This window comes from Ursus maritimus, unplaced genomic scaffold (assembly GCF_017311325.1).
Source record: "Ursus maritimus isolate PB19 unplaced genomic scaffold, ASM1731132v1 scaffold_16, whole genome shotgun sequence".
NCBI lineage: Eukaryota > Metazoa > Chordata > Mammalia > Carnivora > Ursidae > Ursus > Ursus maritimus.
Window position 1 is genome coordinate 50,027,265 of NW_024424008.1, and position 19,004 is coordinate 50,046,268.

Genomic DNA, 19,004 nt, shown 5'->3' on the forward strand with positions numbered 1-19,004 from the left:
CATTGGCTTAAAGGGGGGCAGCGGGCCCAACCATTACAGTATGGCAGCAGGGGTGCGGGGGGGAGAGACCCCAGGGTGCGGGCGACCTTGGGACTGGACTCCAGGCTGGAGAACCTGCTATCTCCCTGTGCTGGAGGTGTGTCCTCTCCGGCCAGGGTCCCTCCGTTCGCTGCATGTGCACTGAGCCTCTTCTGTGTGCCAGTCGTGTTCTGGAGCTGGGATACGAAAATAACTCCTTGCTGTCAGCGAGAAACACCACGTGCTCTGAAGACGAACAGGCAGGGTAAGGAATTGGGCAGGGACGGGAGCACAGTCTAATTCTGAGAGAGGGGTCAGGCAAGGCCTCTGCAGCGGGATGGCGTCTGAGCAGAGAGACCTGAACAGCGCCGGCAGTGAGTCAAGGAGAAAGCATTGTCGGGCACAGAAGGAAGGAACCACAGCAAAAGCCCTGGGGTAGCTAGGAGCACACGTACCCTGATTGTCAAACAACTGCAGGAGCTGATCTCAAAGGGGTCTTCAGCGCTGCCGTTCTTTACGCTCAGAATTTATAAATGGGGGGCACCTGGGTGGCTCGGTCGGTTAAATGTCTGACTCTTGATTTGGGCTCAGGTCATGATCTCACGGTTGTGGGGCTTGCATGGGGCTTGCCCTGGGCATGGAGCTTGTTTGGGATTCTCTCTCTTCCTCAGCCCCTCCTCTCTCTCTCCCTCAAAAAAAAAAAAAAAAAATTGGGGCGCCTGGGTGGCACAGTGGCTAAGCGTCTGCCTTAGGCTCAGGGTGTGATCCCGGCGTTATGGGATCGAGCCCCACATCAGGCTCTTCTGCTATGAGCCTGCTTCTTCCTCTCCCACTCCTCCTGCTTGTGTTCCCTCTCTCGCTGGCTGTCTCTATCTCTGTCAAATAAATAAATAAAATATTTAAAAAAAATTATAAATTTCTGGGAAGGAAGGGACCTTAAAGATGATGCAGTTTCTTTCTCTTACTCAGTATTTAAATCCTCTGTGCAATATCTCAGCCAAGTGTTACTCCAGCCTCTACTTAATACCCTTGGTGACAGGAAACTCACTACTTCCTGAAAACACTCATTCCAATTCTTTATAATCTTGACTTTAAATTTTTTTTTAATTGCGGTAGAGTCCGCATAACATAAAATTTACCATCTTAATTATTTTTAAGGGTTAAGTTTTCATTTCAGTAGCGTTTTGGCTCAGTCTTAAGTTCAGAAATGTTTAAGTGCAGCTTTATCTCGCCAAACGGAAACCCCGTACCCATGGAAAACTAGTTCGCATTTCCCCTTCCCCAGCGCCCGACACCCGCCATTGCACTTTCTGTGTCTATGAAGCTGACTACTCTAGGTACCTCGTATCAGTGGAATCAGACAGTATTTGTCTTTTTGTGACTGCCTTATTTCCCTGAGAATAATGTCCTCAGGGTTCATCCATGTTGTCGCCTGTGACAGAATTCCCTTCCCTTTGAAGGCTGAGCAATATTCCATTGTGTGTCTAGACCACCTTTGCTTTGTCCTCTCATCCATCAACGGACACTTGGGTCGTTTCCACCTTTTACTAGTGTGAATAATGCTATGAACAGGTGAGCAAATACCTTCTTAAGACCTTGCTTTTAATTCTTCCGGGTACACACCCAGAAGGGGAATTGCTGGGTCATGCAGTAATTCTGTTTCTATTAATTCAAGGAACCACCATCCTGTTTAATCTTGACTTTTGAATGTTCAAACATAATTACTTTTGAAAGTCTGATTGGATATAGTAGACACAGTGATTAGCAGTGGCAGGAGGTTTGCCAGATGCAGAAGTTTACTCAGAAATGGGAGTGGCTAATCCGGGAAGGCTTCTTGGAGGAGGTAAAATTAGAGCTGGTATCTGCCTTTTCTGAGTTGCTGTTTTCCTCGTGAGCAAAATGCCGATAAAACTACCTTAGAGTTTTGGGAAGTTTCATTCCTTCGTTCTAGAAATATTTATTTCTAGAGCACCCACTTTGCAATCAGCACTGCTTTCACACCGAGTGAAATGAGAAGTTATTGGAGGGCTTTGAGCAAAGGAGCCACAGAATCTGACTCCAGTTTTAAAGCATCGCTCGGGCAGCATGTTGGGAACAGATAGAGGAGGGGCAGGGGCCGAAGCAGGGAGCCAGGTAGGAGACTGCTGTCCCTGCTGTATTCAGTAATTTCTGTTCCCTTGCTCTAGAGGCTTGGAGCGGGATCCGTGCAGCCCTTAACCTTCCTGCAAACCCTCAGCTCCTTCCTCCGCCTCTGACCAGCACCCTCTCCCCACCAAAGAGACCCTCCTACCTGCCTCTGAGAGCAGAGAGAGGCCCGGCCTCTGCAGAGGGCAGCTCCCCTCCCTGCAGCCCCCTGGAGCCACCAGGAGCCCCGAGATTTCTAGTGTTCCTCTCTTTGTGGCTCCTGCTGCTCTGGGGAGTCTCTGAGGCCTGGCTCTCTGACCTTTTAGAAAAAGACCAAGAAGATGCTGTTGGCTCACCTAGCCCCTGTGTGTGGGGCCTCCGAATTGCCAGGGAGGGTCCCCTTTCTTTATTGCCAAGCTCCCAAGGAGGAAGGAAGAGGAGAATTTGCAGGAAGCCTGGCCACAGGGACCAAGCGCCCCTCATTTCCTTGAGGTGGGGCCCCTGGGCTGAGGGTTACCGAGCACCACCAGTGTGTCGAGGACTCTCACAAGCTGAATTTCATCTGACTCTCCCCACGGCTCTGTGACGTAAGGTCTATTTCTTATCTCTGCTTCCCTGAAGGAGAAGCGGGACTCAGAAGTTGCGTGCCGTCATAGAGACATCAGTTGTCAGAGTGAAGGGGCCTTATGAGTGTCTCTCACCCAGCGGCTCTCTGCCCTGGCTGCACATTACGTGACCCGAAAACCTTTTTTTTAATACCGGTTTCCAGGCCACACCCCCAGAGATTCGGAGTTTGATTTTAAAAGCTGCTTGGATGATTGTAATGTACAAGCAGAGTGGGAACCACACACCGAATCCAGCTCCTGCCTCTTTTTGCGGATGGGACACCGAGGGCCTGGGAGACTCCTGGATGCCCCTGCGGCCACCCGGTGTCAGTTTCCCGGGGCTGTCGTAGCAAATTAGCACCGAGCCGATGGCTTAGCGCAGCAGAGATTCACCATGTCACGGCTTTGGAGGTCGGAAGTCCCGAATCAGTGTGTGGGCACAGCGCGCCCCCTGTCCAGGCTCTGGAAAAGCAGCTTCCTGGCCTCTGGCCTGGCCAGCTTCTGGGGTGGCTGGCACTCCCTGCATTTGCTGCCTCATAGAAGCATCACCCCAATCTCTGCCTCTGTCTTCACATGGCCTTCTCTCTGTAGTCATGTGCTGGTATCCAGATCTCCCTGTTCTTAGAAGAACACCAGTCCTACTGGATTTAGAGCCCACGCTAATCCAGTATGACCTCATCTGAACTTGATTACGTTTGCAAAGATCTTACTTCCAACAAGGTCCCATTCACAAGCTGTGGGTGGGCATTCATTTTGGGGGATACTGTTCAACTCAGTACACACCCCATCACTAGTGGCAGCACCAGGACTCCAATCCAGCCTCCAAAATCCAGTCCTTGGCTTGGCCCCTCTTTATCCTCCTCTTCTCAGTAATGGCCTCCATCAAATCCCCTCCCCACCTTTCACCAGCCCCCAAGCTGGCACCTTTCCTGGTAGAAGGACGTTGTCTTCTAACCATGGAATCCCAAAGGTCAGAGACCAGGTCCAAGACCTCTCCCTGGAGCCCAGTCCAGGAGCTAGGAATGCTGCATAAAGCCAAGCTGAAAAATCAAGCCAAGCTGAATTGAATGGATGAGTGCTCCTTTATAAGGTAGTGAGGACCCCACTGACAGAAGCAACCAAGCAGAGGCTGGCTGACTCTATGTCCCTGTGAGAGGTGCTGCCATTCTAGGAGAATCATTCTAGCACAGAGCTTTGGAAGAGTATGGAAAGTGGCCTGATGGTCTGGACTCTGCCATTTACTAGCTGTGTAACTATGGGTGGGTTCTGTAACCTCTCTGTGCTTTGGTTAGTAAAAACAATAGTATCCAACAAAGGGTGTGGGGATTGACTAAGATGTTTATAAAATCTTTGCCCTGCCATGTAATAGGTGCTCAATAAATATTTAGCTTACAAAAAAAAAGGAGGGCCTGCTCCAGATCACCAGGAAGAAGGATGGTAAAGCAGGGTGGAGAGTTCGTAGTAATAGGAAAAAGAGAAAAGGAACCACACACAGCGCTTCCCTGGTCACGGGCAGGTTCACAGACGATGCTGCGGCCTTTGGCCTGTGACAGTCAAGCAACGTCAATGGCAGACCCACATTTAAACACAGTTCTGTGTCCCAGCCTGAGAGCCTAAGCAAGAGCGACCCTCCAGCGTACGCCCACGGGGTCAACTACTGGCTTTTGGGGTGGGACAGTATTTATGACCCAAGATGTCCAGCACTCCTGGCCCCTGACCGCCTCATGCGGTTAGTACCTCCCAGTCTTGGTGTCAACCAAATGTGATCTCAGTCACACATTTCCAAATGGCCTCAGGATGGGGGTAGACATGGAGGTCCTGGCTGCCACTCTGTCCTTGCTCCAGCTGGACCCAGCCCGCCCCATGAAGAAGGAACCAGGATAAGGGATAACTGCTCCTCTACCCATTCCAGGAATGGCTGGTCCCATTTGGGGTGTGGAGTCGGGGCTGCCCGACTGCCAGGCCACCCCATCAGAGCCAGCCTTGGAGGCCAGCTGTTTTGTGGAGCCCTGGCCCCTCCAAAACCCCCACCAGCTGGCTGTGCCTCCCCCGCCCCACACCGTACGCCGCCCACTCCACCGGCCTCTTGCTGCTCCCTTCCCCAGCAGGGCCCATCATCCGATTCTCATCAAACATGCAGAACTGATGTTGCACAAGTCCCCCCCCCCAGGGGATTAACATAATACCCCTGATTTCTCCTTCCCCCCTCTCTTGAGCGCGCGCTGTGCCTCCCCCTGGCTGTGGCCCGCCTTTGTTTCAGGAGGAGCGATATACTGTGTCTGGAAATGTTACTGCAATTAAATATGCACAAGAAGGGGGGAAGGGAGGGGGGAAATGAGGACAGTGAAGGATGTGAAACATCAGATGCAGCAGCTGCTTGTTGCTATAGAAACCCCAGCTCCCCACCACCATCCCCGCAGCACCCCTTCCCAGCTTAAAATTCCAGTAGGAGCAAGTGCACCGTCGTCCCGGGGTGCCAGGGGCCGCAGGATCACAGGGCCCAAGCTGCTGGGGCTGGAGCACCTGTAGGCTGCCAAGGTGGATCTGGGGGTCTCTCCTGTTTCTCCTCACCCCCCACCACACCTCCAACTGGGTACTTCTGATTGGCAGTAACACCCTCCAGTAGTTCTGCATTCCAGTCCCAGTTACATAATAAATCACGGGAGAGCTTCCGCATTTGACTTTGGGATGTCACAACATGGAGACAAAACGGCACATTCAGAGTCTGGTGGGGAAGCCAGGCTTTCTCTGTGCTTCCCCCGGGTCCTCTCCGACTGCTGGCAGCAGGGCTGGGCTCCCTCCCGCTTCCTTCTCGTGTCTCACCCACAGCACTGAGTGGGGGTCCGCAAGGTGCGGTCTGTGTGCCGGAGGGGGCGTGGCGGGGGTCCAGAGGACTGGCAGGCTGCCAGATGGCCAAGTGTTCTCCGGGGGGCACGGGGGGTCCCAACGATATGCCGCTCAGCGGGGAACCATGTGACATCCCAGACCTAGTCCCACACAGTCAGGTGTCCAAGGGTGGAGAGATAGCAAGCGGCCTAGCAGCAGTTCACAGACACCAGACCAGGCCTTAGTTGAGTGCGAGCCGAGTGGGAGACAGGGCGTAACGGGGCTGCCTCCCGCTCCCATCGCATCCCCTGTAAAAAGCGAACCGCCTTGGGCCAGGGGTTGGTAGTCGCGCTCTAGCCTGTGCCGGTTATGTAAGGCTGACAGTTAGGTCCCCGCCACTTGGCAAAGTGCTGGCACCTAGTAGGTCTAGTCCTATACAAAGGTGGGTGGGAGAGAGGGAGAGGAAATTCAGAGACTTGTAGATAAACCAACGTTCACTAAGAAACGAGAGACCATCCATTCTGAAGAAGTTATTTGAGACCATATTAAACAAATATTAAAGAATAAAATTCTAGACTGCTTAGCCTGATGAAAAGTCAAAAGGCGGAACAGCTCCTTTCCAGTTTGTTGAGGGAGTGTGTTGGTGACGCTGGTTCGGGCTAGTTCCGGAGGGCTCCGGGAGCAGGACCCATGGAGGGAGCCACCAGGAGGCCAACTGTGACCAAGGAAGACCTCTCTAAAAGTCCGAACTATCCACTTTGGCGTGGGCCACTGAATGAGGTAGTGAGTTCCCCAAACCCAGAGATATTCCAAGGAAGGGATGTGGCCAGGCACGTTCAGCTTTTCAACCCTGCAATTCTACAGCATTCCTTGTTGCAAAGGGTCATTTGATGAGTTCCCTGTCCCCTGGTGCTGAGGCTTGTGCTCGGGGGCGGTGGAATACCACAGGATGTTTCTAATAGGAGATGAGCCAGTGTCAGAGCTCTTGTCATTGGTTGGGGGGAGGGGGTCACTCAGCCTCCAGGTAGGAGGAAGCAGACCTCTAAATAATAGGATTTGAAAGGCATGGGGCCACGCAAGATGTTTCCCTATGGAACCCTGGCATTATGGTGTTAGCAGGTCCGTCTGGTGGAGTCAGCATTACCCTCTCCCCTATAGCTCCTCTTTTTAAGTCACTGTCACCATCTTGAGCCCAGTGCCCACTCAGTGTGGAAATGGCAGCCTGGGGTCTTTTACACCTGCCAGGGGGAAGCAGCCTAGCCCCCAGAGAGCAGGCAGAGGGACCTAAAGTTAGCATCCCAATCTCAATCCAGCTGACCTTGCGTGGGAAGGCACTGCCTTGGGCTTAGGGAGTCTGAGGCTGAATGCAAGCCCCGCCCCAGCCGGCAAGTCCGTATTCTCCCCTTTCGAATCAGTCCTGACGAGGCTCAAGTTCCGGGTTTGCCTTAGGACCTTGGACAAGGAAATCCACGCCACCTCTAAGTGGACTCACATGTCATAATCTGCAAAATGGGTGTCCTGCTCCCTGTCCTTCCAGCTTCCCTGCCGAGTCCTGACAGTAAGACCGTGGAGGGACTGGGAAAAGTAAAGTACAGTGTCTGCGCCTTTGCCTTGCACAGAACGAGCATTCAAGAACCATGTGCCGAATTAGGGTATCTGCCCCTCCGTGTCCCCACCACTGGTATAGCTTAGCCTCAGCAGCTCTTCGTTGAGTGAACATATGATTGAAACTGAGAGAAAAGGATTTAGGCTGTGTTTGGCTCTGTACGTAGGACAGCTGGGAGCCAGAAGGCCTGAGTTCTGGTCTGCTTACTGGCCGTGTGACCTGATGATGGAGAAGACACTTCAAATGGCTGTGAGAACAAATGAGCATGGAATGTGAGAGAACTTGGCAAGCTCTCGCCCAGAGATAGGAAAGATGAGGGCTGAGACTCACTAAGTGCGCGCTCGCTGTGCACCAGACACTTTATTATGATTTTCAGTACTATGTCCACCCTGTGACGTATTATTTGCACCCCATTGTGTAGATAAGTCTCAGAGAAGTTAAGTAACTTTCCCAAGGTCACACAGCTACCAAGTGGACAAGTCAGTTTGGAACCCCGATCTCGGTCTGACTCTAAAGCCCACCATTCTTCTGTAAAACTCCGAAGCGTCTACACTTAAGGGAATAACAGTTCTGGGAGAAAGGCCGGCTGCAGGCCTGACTTGTTTCTGGTGGTGTTCCCAGCCAGGGGGTAATGGAGTATGTCTTGATTGTGTCTCCAGAAAACAGGTTTTTTATTACTCAGCACGGCGGGCTGTACATCTCCGACGTGCAGAAGGAGGACGCCCTCTCCACCTACCGCTGCATCACCAAGCACAAGTATAGTGGGGAGACCCGGCAGAGCAATGGGGCCCGCCTCTCCGTGACAGGTAGGCGAGAGGGCCGCCGAGTGCGCTGGCCCACCCCGGGGGGGGCCGTGGCCGTGCCATGGATCCGGGAGACTGCTGGGTACCTGGGGCATCAGGGGACTCCTCTGAGAACATACAGGGCCCAGCGGGGCAGAACACGTCCACTTTGGTTTGGAGTGCCCTTCGTATAAGGACCTCAGAGTCTGCACCAAAGGAAGCTAACTCCCTTGAAGAATTGATAATGAGGGTTAATGCAAGCCATCCTCTCCTTCCCTTTTTTGCCTTTGCCGCTAGGAAGCTCATAAATAAAACCTGATGTTCAAACATAGTAACAATGAGGTTAGATTGGATTAGATATTGGACAGTTTTGTTCTTTCAGGTCTCTAAGTATTTTTCAAGATTCTATTTGACCTATTTACGAGTGCATGTGTTTCTTCTGTTGTAGCTTGAGAGTAGGCAGGGTATAATCCATAAACAACAGTATTCGTAAATTAAATAAAAGATTCTTATTCTGGAGTGACTATCACTTTTTAGGAGGGATGGAAGCTAATATTTATTCAGTCCCCTTCCTGCCAGATTTCACTTTTCTGTTAGGCACCCTAATAGCCTTGTGAGGTGGACAGGGTTCTATTTTACAGGTGAGAAAACCAGATCTTAGAGAAGGCAAGAAACTTGCCCCAACTGTTTATCCAGTGGGAGGCAAAGCCAGGACGTGCCCTCTGCAACCAGCGTACCACCCCCCTCCCCATGGAAGGGGTCATTTGAACACCCCGCACATGCCTCAGTCATGGGGTAAAGGAGGGCACGGGGTACTCAAGGAACAGGGCCTTTCTGGAAACAGCGCTTTTTCAAACTCTTGACAGCAATCCACAGATAGACATTTTTATCACAACCTGTGCAAGGCACACCGGTCGTTCCTAGCACACGCATTTAAATGCACTCTGCTATTTCCTATTCTATTCTATCCAATTTTGATTTATCTAAATGCTGGTGGCAACTCACCGAATGGATTTCACAAGTTCCTAACAGTTCGTGACCTACAATTTGAAAATCTCTGCTGTCGCGGAGGTGGGATTGGAGTGGCTTGCGGAAGGAGGGTGAACTGATAACACCGTGGTTTTGGAGACTAGACTCACCCAATCACACAACCTCTCTGGGCCTCCGGGAAAGTAGGTCGACTAGATGACCACTCTGATTCTGTCTAATTCTGACCTTCTGGGGTTGGTGAGGACTACCCTGACCCTCAGATTAACTCTATCCCAGATCCTCCCTTATTTGCCCGGCACATTCAAAGAGCAGGAGCCGAGAGGGCAAGGATAGGGCCCCCCGATTCTCCTTTGTGTCTCCAGCACCTGGGCCTGGGCCTGGCACATAGTAGTTGCTAAGTAAATATTTGTGGAGCTAACCAATGCCAAGGGAAACTGTGCTGGTGGCCGCACCAAGGGCCCCTATCTTTGTGGCTGGACTTTGGAATCTGCGGCCCAATTCCCGAATGTGTTGGAGTGGTTCCCTCCAAAGTGTGGGGACTTGTTTGCGTGCTGTTTTGTATCTCATCTGCATGCTTCTCATGAAACATGGGAACGGTGCAGACATCCCCCCTCCTGCAGGCCCGCCGCTTTCTCCCGCACAAATATTTAGCCCCTTCATCCTGCCAACCTCACCTCCACTTTTGTTAGGGGGGAGTAGGCAGGTGTCTCTCAAAAAAGACACTCTTTAAACTGGAGGGTATGCCAACCGTTCTCCTTCTGGTCTCCATGCCCCAGCAGCTGTGAGGAGAAGGAGGGGTGGGGTAGGAAGGGCATGAGAGATAGCACCAGAGAAAAAGCCCAAACAGAAGGACAGAAGTAAAGATAGGGATGCCCCCCGGACAGACAGAAGGGAAGAGGTGCAGGCACAGAGAGACAGAGGAGAGGGACAAAGCAGAACAGAAGAAAACCTGCACAGAGAGACAAAGGCAGAGGGGAGGACCAGAGTGAGCGGGAGCTGAAAGGAGCAGGAGGGACCTGGAGGGAGGGGAACAGAGGGAGCCAAGGGGAAGGGGCCCCGCCGGTGACACAGCCCTGATGTGATGTGATGTGACAAGGCCATCTGCAAGCTGCTTGTCTCGGCAAAAATGCAAGTGATACTGGAGCAAAAGGCAGTGCAGAGGGGGTGCGAGGGGGGCACGTCGGGGAGCTCAGGCCTCAGCCTCCAGCCCCACACATCGCACATCCTCTCCGGCTGGCAGAGGGGGGCTCCCTCAGTCCTGAACAAGAGAGGCTGGCCATGGTTTCCGCTGAGAAGCTTCACTCTCTCGTTCCCGGCACCCCCGAGGGCTCCCGGGCTGGCGGCTGGGAAGGGTGGCCAGGAGCTGGACCTGGTGGCTGAGGTGTCTGCACACCCCCAAAGGACAGCTGCCCCTGTATCCCCAGACCCAAAGGCAAAAGGAAGGAGTGAAAGATTCATGTGGCAGTGTGTCCTCGATGGTCCTTTGGTGAGGGCAGCAACCAGATGTGGTTCCTTCAGTCCTCCCAGAGTATTTGAGAAAGCAAGAGGGCGGGAAGGAAGATGGGACCAGGAGGTATGTTGGATAAAGGACTCTGAATCCAGCCTAAGGTGCAGGCTTAGCCTCACCCCTCACTAGCTGGGCAAGGGAGCAGAGAGTAAGGAATGTCTCACACCTCAGTCTCCTCATCTGTAAAATAGGAGTGGCAAAACATAAGCCCCGCCCCAGGGCCCTTGTGAGAAATAGGTACCAGATGGACAAAGCTTAGCGTGCTGTCGGCCACGTAGGAAGTGCTCAGGAGAGTAGCTGCCGTGTTTTGGCGGTGGCTGTCTTGTGGTCTACCGGTGCCACATTATCGTTCCTACTCCCTTCCAAAGAGCGTCTGTTGGGGGCGGGGGAGGAGAGCAACTTTCATCTTTCTGTTCTGTCCAAGGTGAAGGAGGCAGTTACAAGATTAGTCCGAGCTCCCTAAAATCCAACCCCAAAACAGCCATTCTGTGCACGTAGGTGCTTTGTCGAGTTTTCCAAGAGCTTCCATGAGCATTCACTCCATGCAACAGGCATCATCAAGAGGAGACCAGTGACCAGAGAGGCTGGCCGACTAGTCCAGGGCTCCCCAGCTCACGGGGGGCTAAGCCACATGCAGAAGCCTTGTTCGGGGTGGCTTTCCAGGGCAGCACTGCTCATCTGACCGGGGGAGGTCCCAGCAGCCTCCCCCGGGGCACCCNNCCGTGCCCGCCCCGGCAGCGCCCGAGCCCCCCGGGCTGTCGCCGGTACATGCCGCAGCATTTTACTTCTGCTCCCGAGTAATGAAAGAGGCTTCTTTCCCTCAGAATTTAATTTCACGCCTGAGACTCGGTGATTAATTCCCTCCCCCTGCCCCTTCCTCCACCGCCCCGTCGGCCTCTCCGCTTGTAAATTCTGCGGTGTGCCATGGAATTTGTGTATTTTGCATCAATTAAGTGTCACATTGAGTAATTCTTCCCTGGCACGGGGTTTGTTTATCCCGACCATCCCCACAGGGCTGCGTGGGGAAGAGGGCGCAGGAGCGGGTGGGGAGGGAGGGCGGGGGCACATCGTCATCGTGATTTCGCTCCATCAAGCTCGTGGACGGCCGTTTTGCCGCTGTTGCCTACAACAGCCGTATGAGACGTGGAGGCAGCGCTTCCGCCTCCGCCCCACGGATGAACCCCAGGCCCTGAGACATGACGAGACTCACCCAAGGTCACACAGTTTCCCTGTGACCCAGGGGAACCGGCACCTGGCTCTCCTGATTCTCAGCCCAGCCTCCTTCTGAAGAGCCACGGAAGGTGGGGAGGGAGTAGAGAGTCTTCTAGAAAGTCTCTCCCCCGACCCAGGAAGAATTCCTCACCCAGCCCTTCTCCAAGGGAGATGAGCTAAGGACGGGACAAATTTGCCATTCGTCAAGGAGGGTCCGGAGGGGCCGTCTGCTGCTCCCACTGTTCACTCTTGAGCAGATCTCAGTATTCGATTATTCCATCTCAGCCCCCATCAACTGAACAAGGGTGGGCGAGACCTGGTTTGTGATCTTGGCTCAGTGTGATCCTGGGGAGGTCACTGCCCCTCTCTGGTCTCAGGGTCCTCCTCTGTGGCCTCCAAGACCCCCAAGCCAGCTCTAAGAGTCCAGGTGCCTATAAAATTCTGCAATGTGGAAAGTCAGACCGCTGGCCCACCCGATGCCAGAGTGCCCCCAGTCAGCCTCCCCCAGAGGTCAGCGGTTCAGCAGCCGTAGGCCTGCTCTGTCTCAAGATGCTGGCAGGCTTCTGGGGAACACAGATCCATGGCCTGGTGTTGAAAAGGGCTCTGGGGGAGGGGCGCCTGGGTGGCTCCCGACAGTGGTGGCCTCTGGGGAGGGAAACAAGGTGGCTGAGAGCAGGGGTGAGGGAGACCCCCTTCACACTGACACCCTTCTAGACTCTCTGAAGTTGTGCCATGTGCATATATTACACTTTCTAACTTTTTCATTAAAAAGAAAAGGTTGCTTGAAAATAAAATGGAAGAAAAAGAAAACTCTGTGGGTATCTAATGAGAAGGGCCTGGGGGCCACATCCAGAAGGGGTGACATGTAAGCTGGTTTGTGAAAGATGAAGAGGTGGTGACCAAGCGGAGGGGGCTGCTGGGCATCCAGGGGAGGGCAGTGTGGTGACACAGTGTGCCACAAGTGGGGAGCCACTGCCCGGACAGGACGGGGGTGTGGGGGGAGCGGGAGAGGCCAGGAACCTGGCTGAGACCAGACCCTACATCACTGCAGGCCTAACTGGGGAGAAGAGGTGGGGGTTGTATCATGCAGGCAGAGGAGACCCTGGGCAGGTGTTACAGCAGGAGGAGGTCGTCAAGGTAGAAAACTCAGGGAGGCCTTTGAGGCTGAGAACTAGGCCGAGAGCAGCCAGAGCATGGCTCAGAAGTGTCAGGGCCATCACACGCAGAATTCCAGCAGCCAGGGGCCTGGGTCTTCCACAGGTCGGGACCACAGGGCCTGCAGTCACTGCTCTCCCTAGCTTTGAGAATGTAAAATAGAGAATTGTTCAGAGTGGCAGGGGTGGTTTGCAGAAGGTTTAGCTTCTGAATCCCTCTGGGTGCAGTTGGAAATGCACGGTCCTCTCCGAGTTTGCCAGGATCGCAGGTGGGAGGAGACAGGACAGGGCAGATGGTTCCCCCATCCTTGAGGGGCACCCCCAGGCCAGTCTGAGGCTCAGACCGAGGCTTACCAGAATCACAGATTCAAGAAGTAATGACTCTCGTGTCACGGGGTGTCTCTGCTCCTGAGTCTGGGCCAGACTCCAGGCACCGTGTCTGTGAAGGGAGCTCTCCCATACTCTCTCCCTCTCTGCACTTCTCGCTCCCCTGTCTGTGTGCCCCCCTTATCCTCCTCCCACCTCCCCCAAGCCCCTGCTTCCCCGTCATGGCTCTCAGGGACTCCATCTGGCCTGAGTAGGAGGGTTTAGGCCAGAGCCTAGGGCCCAGGGGACACCATGAGCCATCCCACACTGGGCGTCCTTCATGCTGGGCACCCGTGGGCAGCAGGTGCCTGTTCTCGTGCTGGCCTCCCCGCCCCCACCCTGCTTCATCCTGCTCAGGCTGGCCACGATCACTGATGCTCTCTGCCTTCCAGACCCTGCCGAGTCAATCCCTACCATCCTGGACGGCTTCCACTCCCAGGAAGTGTGGGCGGGCCACACAGTGGAGCTGCCCTGCACGGCCTCCGGCTACCCCATCCCTGCCATCCGCTGGCTCAAGGATGGCCGGCCCCTCCCGGCCGACAGTCGCTGGACCAAGCGCATCACGGGGTTGACCATCAGTGACCTGCGGACGGAGGACAGCGGCGCCTACATTTGTGAGGTCACCAACACCTTCGGCTCTGCAGAGGCCACGGGCACCCTCACAGTCATCGGTGAGTGGGGAGCCTCTCTGCCTGACCTAGGAACCTTTGAGAGCACAGGGTGACAGGGAGGGGCGGCCCCTGCTTCTGGCCGGCCCCAGGGGAGAATCCCCTGGCTGGGGAAGGCAGCCAGGCATCCTGGGAAATGCTCTGGGTTTGAAATCAGAAGATCTGCTTTTTGGTCCTGGCATTATCAGATAGGAACCGACTTGGGCAAATCCCATAACCGTGATCACCACCTCAGTGTCCTTTTCTGTAAAATGGGATAATGATCCTAGGCCTTCCTACCTCCTGACATCAGAAGGGTCAGAAGGGACCACAAGGGTGCCAGGGACGGTGACAAGCCCACAGGGCTTCCTGGCTTGTTGAGAGGGAGGAGTGTCTGCACTTAAACAGGGCTGCAGAGGACATATCGTGTCCCATCAGAGGCGATATTCAATATTTCGCAGTAATTGATAGGGGCATTGATCGATCAGATCGGACTTGGGCATAAATGACAAGGCGGCCTTTCCCGGACCTGCTGGCCGGGTGTCAGCACTGGTCCTGCCTGTTCCTCCCCCATCCCGGAGCCTTGGGGCTCCAGGGGTCCAGCAAGCCCGTGAGGAGAGCGAGGGGCCTTCGCAGACCCTGCTGCTGCTGAGCCCCCAGGGCTAAGGGAGGGCAGTGACAGCAGTGGGGCTGGGAGTTGGAGACCCTTGGGGAATCCCACTCCCGTGCAGCAGCCACATAGCCTGAGGCCACACGGAATGTTGTACCGAGTGGCATCATGAGGGTCACTGAACGTGGGCAGTGGGGGGAGGCTGTCCAGCGGTGATCCAACCCCATGTCGCAGGGAAGTTCCCTCCACCGTAACGATTGACCAGAGCAGGCCTCCTCCCCCTCACCCCCTGTCTCAAGGGCATAGAGCTACAGGTCTGCAGACCCTCGGTGTTCTCCCTGCTCAGCTGGCCTCCTGGGCCTGGGGTCATATCCCCTGCAGCCCGGATCTGAGCGCAGTCTCCTCCCCATGGTCAAGGGCATTTTGAAAGTTCGGGTGAATTTATCTGCAGTGCTGGGAAGAAGTCCTCCCTGTGTGAACACATGTGAGGCTGGAAGAGCAGAAAGAGCCCCAAGAAACACTCCGAGAGCAACAGTGCGTGTTACAGATGCTTAGGTTAAAATGCTGAGAGCCCAGGGGACAGGGGGCTCCTCGCAGAGTAACGAGCCCCAGCCGGCAGGGCAGGCAGGTGGAAGGATCAGCGCTGGTCTCCACCTCCTTGCCCTGAGTACTGTCCTAAACCGTTTCGTCTAGTATGCCTTCCCCCCTTCCCCCACTCCTGCTGCACACACATGCGCGTGCACTCACTCACACATACACACACACAGGCACGCGCAGGCAGATGTGTGGAAAGGTCACATGCCCACTTCTCCGTACACACATGCACACACGTACAGTGCCCACACGTACAGATACGCACGTTCCTCCACCTTAACATGCTCACTTCCAGGCGCACGCACACAGACCCACAGTAACTGCCCAGGCCGTGCGCACAGCCCCATGGCCCCGTAGGCATACGTGCACCTGACTCCCCTCTGACCCTCAGCTCTGCATCTTCCCCCGACACTGGCTTTGGCTGGAAAACCAGGTTCAAGGGGAAGCGACACAGCTTCTCTCTGCCTTCCATTCTCTCTGCCGGCCCCTCTCTGCCAGGTGCACAGAGAGGAAAGCATGCTTTTCACACACACCCCCATTCTGCCACCAAGCCTCCCGCCCATCTTGTTAGCAAGTCGTGCGGGGTAGCAAGGTGAGAGCAGCTAGCTGGCGGAGCCTGGGAGCCCCAGCTGGTGACTGGGGTAAGCAGGATGCCACCTGCCTCATTGTGCACTGACACTGCCTGGGCAGGGACTCTGGGAGAGAGCGGGAGAGCCCAGCCTGAGCAGACTCCTGTGTGCTTTGTGCCCTACCCAGCCAGGCTGCCGTCTCCCCTCCTCCAGGTGACCTCCCTGGGGTCCCAGGCCCCTGCAGGCCTCAGCCTCCTCTACAGAACCCCAAGCCCATGGAGATCTGGGGAGGGAGGTGGCCAGCCTGCCCGACAGTAATAAATATGGCGGGGCAGCCATAGACATGTAAAGTGCGGGACCCCGCCCCACTCTCAGGTGCTCACAATCCAGACAGAGGGACAACACAGAGAAGTGATTAAAAGACCACGTGCTTAGTGTGGCGACACTGATACAGAGGGAGGCCCAGAAGAGGGGTCCTGACTCAGCCTTGGAGGGGAGTGGTATCCAGGAAGTCTTCCTGGACGAGGTGTCCTGAGCTCAGTGTGAAGGATGGGCAGGCATTAGGCAAAGGGGAAGAAGAGCTCTCTATGAGGAGGCTCTGGGGCAAAAGTGGCCCCGGGGGTGCAGCAAGCAGAGACAGGATGCTGCTGCCCTAAGACTGTAGAACTGAGAAGCAGGGGCAGGTCCCCGGGGGCCTCGATGGCCTTGAATGCCACACCCAGTCGTTGGGTACCATGGAAGTTCTGAGCAGGGCAGTGACTGGTGACAGCATGGAGAACAGAAGGAGGGACGCAGGGAGGAGGGAGGATGGTACTCGCTGGGTTCAGGCTGGGAGCTGAGGGCCTGCAGCAGGGCAGGGGAGGTGGGGAGAGCAGTCACCTGGTGCATGTAAAGGCAGGCAGAGTGGCAGAAGATAGCAACTGGATATCTCTATGGGTATGAGAGACAGGTGGCGGGGCCAGGGGTGCCTCCCTGGTTTCTGGGGTGGGGGACAGGGACAATGACGAGTCAGCCAAGCTCCTGTCCTCCTTCTGAGCTGAAGGGAGCTCCCCCGCCCCACCGGGCAAGGGCCACATGTCAAGAAAGTACAGGCCCTCTTAATAAGAGGTACAGAGTGATTGCCTGGCCTGACCCTGCCATTTGACAGATGAGTAAACTGAGGTCTAGAGAGGGAATTCACAAGTCTGGAGACAGAACCAGGGCCTCCCCCAGCCCACCCCCAGCCACACTGCTCCACGGTAAAAGCCCTTTTCTTTTGTTTTCTTCCCCCCTGCCTTTCCCCTCACTCCTCCCCGGCTGGCCCGGCCCAGACCCCCTTCACGTGACCCTGACACCAAAGAAGCTGAAGACCGGGATCGGCAGCACGGTCATCCTCTCCTGTGCCCTGCTGGGCTCCCCGGAATTCACCCTCCGCTGGTACCGCAACACTGAGCTGGTGCTGCCCGACGAGGCCGTCTCCATCCGCGGGCTCAGTAACGAGACTCTGCTCATCACCTCGGCCCAGAAGAGCCACTCCGGAGCCTACCAGTGCTTTGCCACCCGCAAGGCCCAGACCGCGCAGGACTTCGCCATCATTGTACTGGAGGGTGAGCTGGGGCGGCTGGCACCCGGGTGGGTTCAGACTCCCCCCCCCCCCTCCTGAGAGCAGGCGCTGGTCCAGGCACATGCCTATCTTAGTTCATCCTTCCATGGGCCCTGTGTGGGGATGCTTTTTCTTCCTGTTCCCTATTTTGCAGTTGGGGAAACTGAGGCTTGGTCACTTGCCTGAGGTCACACAGCTTGGCCAAAGGTCAGACTTGGGATCCAAACTCAGGTCTCTTAACCACCATGCTATATTGCCTCTGCCCTCCAAAATTACTAGAACCTCACTACGAAAGGTGTTTTCTTTAAGATCCCAGAGGCTTTCAGTCTCACAGGGGCCCTGGGACTTCCCACCAGGAGTCACTGCCTTGAGCCCTGCCTCTGCCTTCTTCCCTGATCCCTCTCTTTCTGGCTGTCCTCTCTTCCCTTCCTGCCAGCCTCATAGACTTTCAAATCTTCTCCCTGACTAAGGTCTCTTCACAACAGGCTCTGTTTCTTCTTACAGACCTGGGTTTTCACATGCTTCTGTCGCCTTTAAAAGCTGCTACCACCCAGGGCTCCTCACCCAGCACATCTGTGTATGGGTGTTCAGGTTGTTCACTGCACAAAGTGCCTAACCCTCAGGGCGGGACCAAAAGTAAGGACTGAAATCCAGCTTGGATTCCACTTGTCAAGCCATGAGCCCTGCCACCAGGTTGTGACCACACAGAAGCAGCCTCTTTTTCTTATTTGCACAGGGATACAGTGAGGATTAGCAGAGACCCTATCCTTACCAACAAATTTAGTGGTCCCCCAGCTCCTTTGTTGCTACCAAAACAAAACAAAAACCCCACAGTCCTATCGCTTCCAAGGATTTTTCGGTCATAACAAAGATACCAAACCCAGGCAGCCCTACAGGTTGTCAGGATCCCACATGGGTCCATCTGTCACAGTCTGCGGGTCCTCATTCCTTGGGAGGTGGGACCTGGGAGCGGGCCTCCCCTTATCCCTCACCCTAAGTACAGTACCCAGTGAACTGCCCCACCCTCAGCCCCTGCCTCCTCTTGTCCAGCCAGATCCTCTTCCCAGGGCGGAAGCACACCAGCCAGGCACAGACCAGTTCGAAGTGGGTGCCTGACCTCTGAGGGCGTCCTGTCTGACCGATTCCCCACACAGTGCATTTTCTCTCTGAGAGGACAGCCCCCTGATGGCAGGTTCGGGGCAGGGATATGGGACGTGAAGCTGGCGGGAAGGGCAGAGAGTGGGGAGGGAGCAACAGCCAGATGGGAAGGTTCAGGCAAGGAAGCAGAGGAGGGGCCAAAGGCCATGACCCTGGTGGGCAGTCCCGGGCTCTCCCCTGGTTTTAGGTAAGAGCCCCCCCATAAATGGGGCTAGGGGCTGGCAGACTGGATTAACATGAGCATTTTGGTGTGAAATGTGGGTGGGATGTAGAGACTCATGCTTCATTGGCCTTACTTTTTTTTTTTAAATGTTTGTCTTAGTTTTTACTTGGTAAAGTGCATAACGTGGACTTTAACCCTTTACAACAATCCCGGGTGGAAGGATGGCCAGGCTCAATAATTACATGCCCCCTCTTCCATGGAGCAAGGTGGGGCAGCGGGGTTCATTGTCCTGTCCAGGGTTATTGGGTCAGCGGAGACTTAAGTTCCCACCATGCACACACACACCTGTGCCTCTGGGTGACAGCTAAGCTTCAGACTTCAGGCGTTTTGCTAACAGGGCTATTTTTGCTAACCGGGCTACAGCAACCCCCCACCCCCCCACACCTGCAGGAACGAGAGCTAGAATTAGACTCCACAGGTCCAGCCCAGCC

The 19,004-nt window shown here is 55.0% G+C and overlaps 1 protein-coding gene across 1 annotated transcript in view; it reads left to right on the plus strand.

Moving 5' to 3' along the window:
* DSCAML1 (DS cell adhesion molecule like 1) overlaps window positions 1-19,004 on the plus strand; it is a 317,264-nt gene that overhangs the window by 210,348 nt on the left and 87,912 nt on the right. Inside the window, exons 2-4 of the mRNA XM_040631180.1 lie at window positions 7,839-7,985; window positions 13,583-13,861; window positions 16,921-17,196. Coding sequence (XP_040487114.1) covers window positions 7,839-7,985; window positions 13,583-13,861; window positions 16,921-17,196 — 702 coding nt within the window. The remainder of the gene's footprint in view (window positions 1-7,838; window positions 7,986-13,582; window positions 13,862-16,920; window positions 17,197-19,004) is intronic.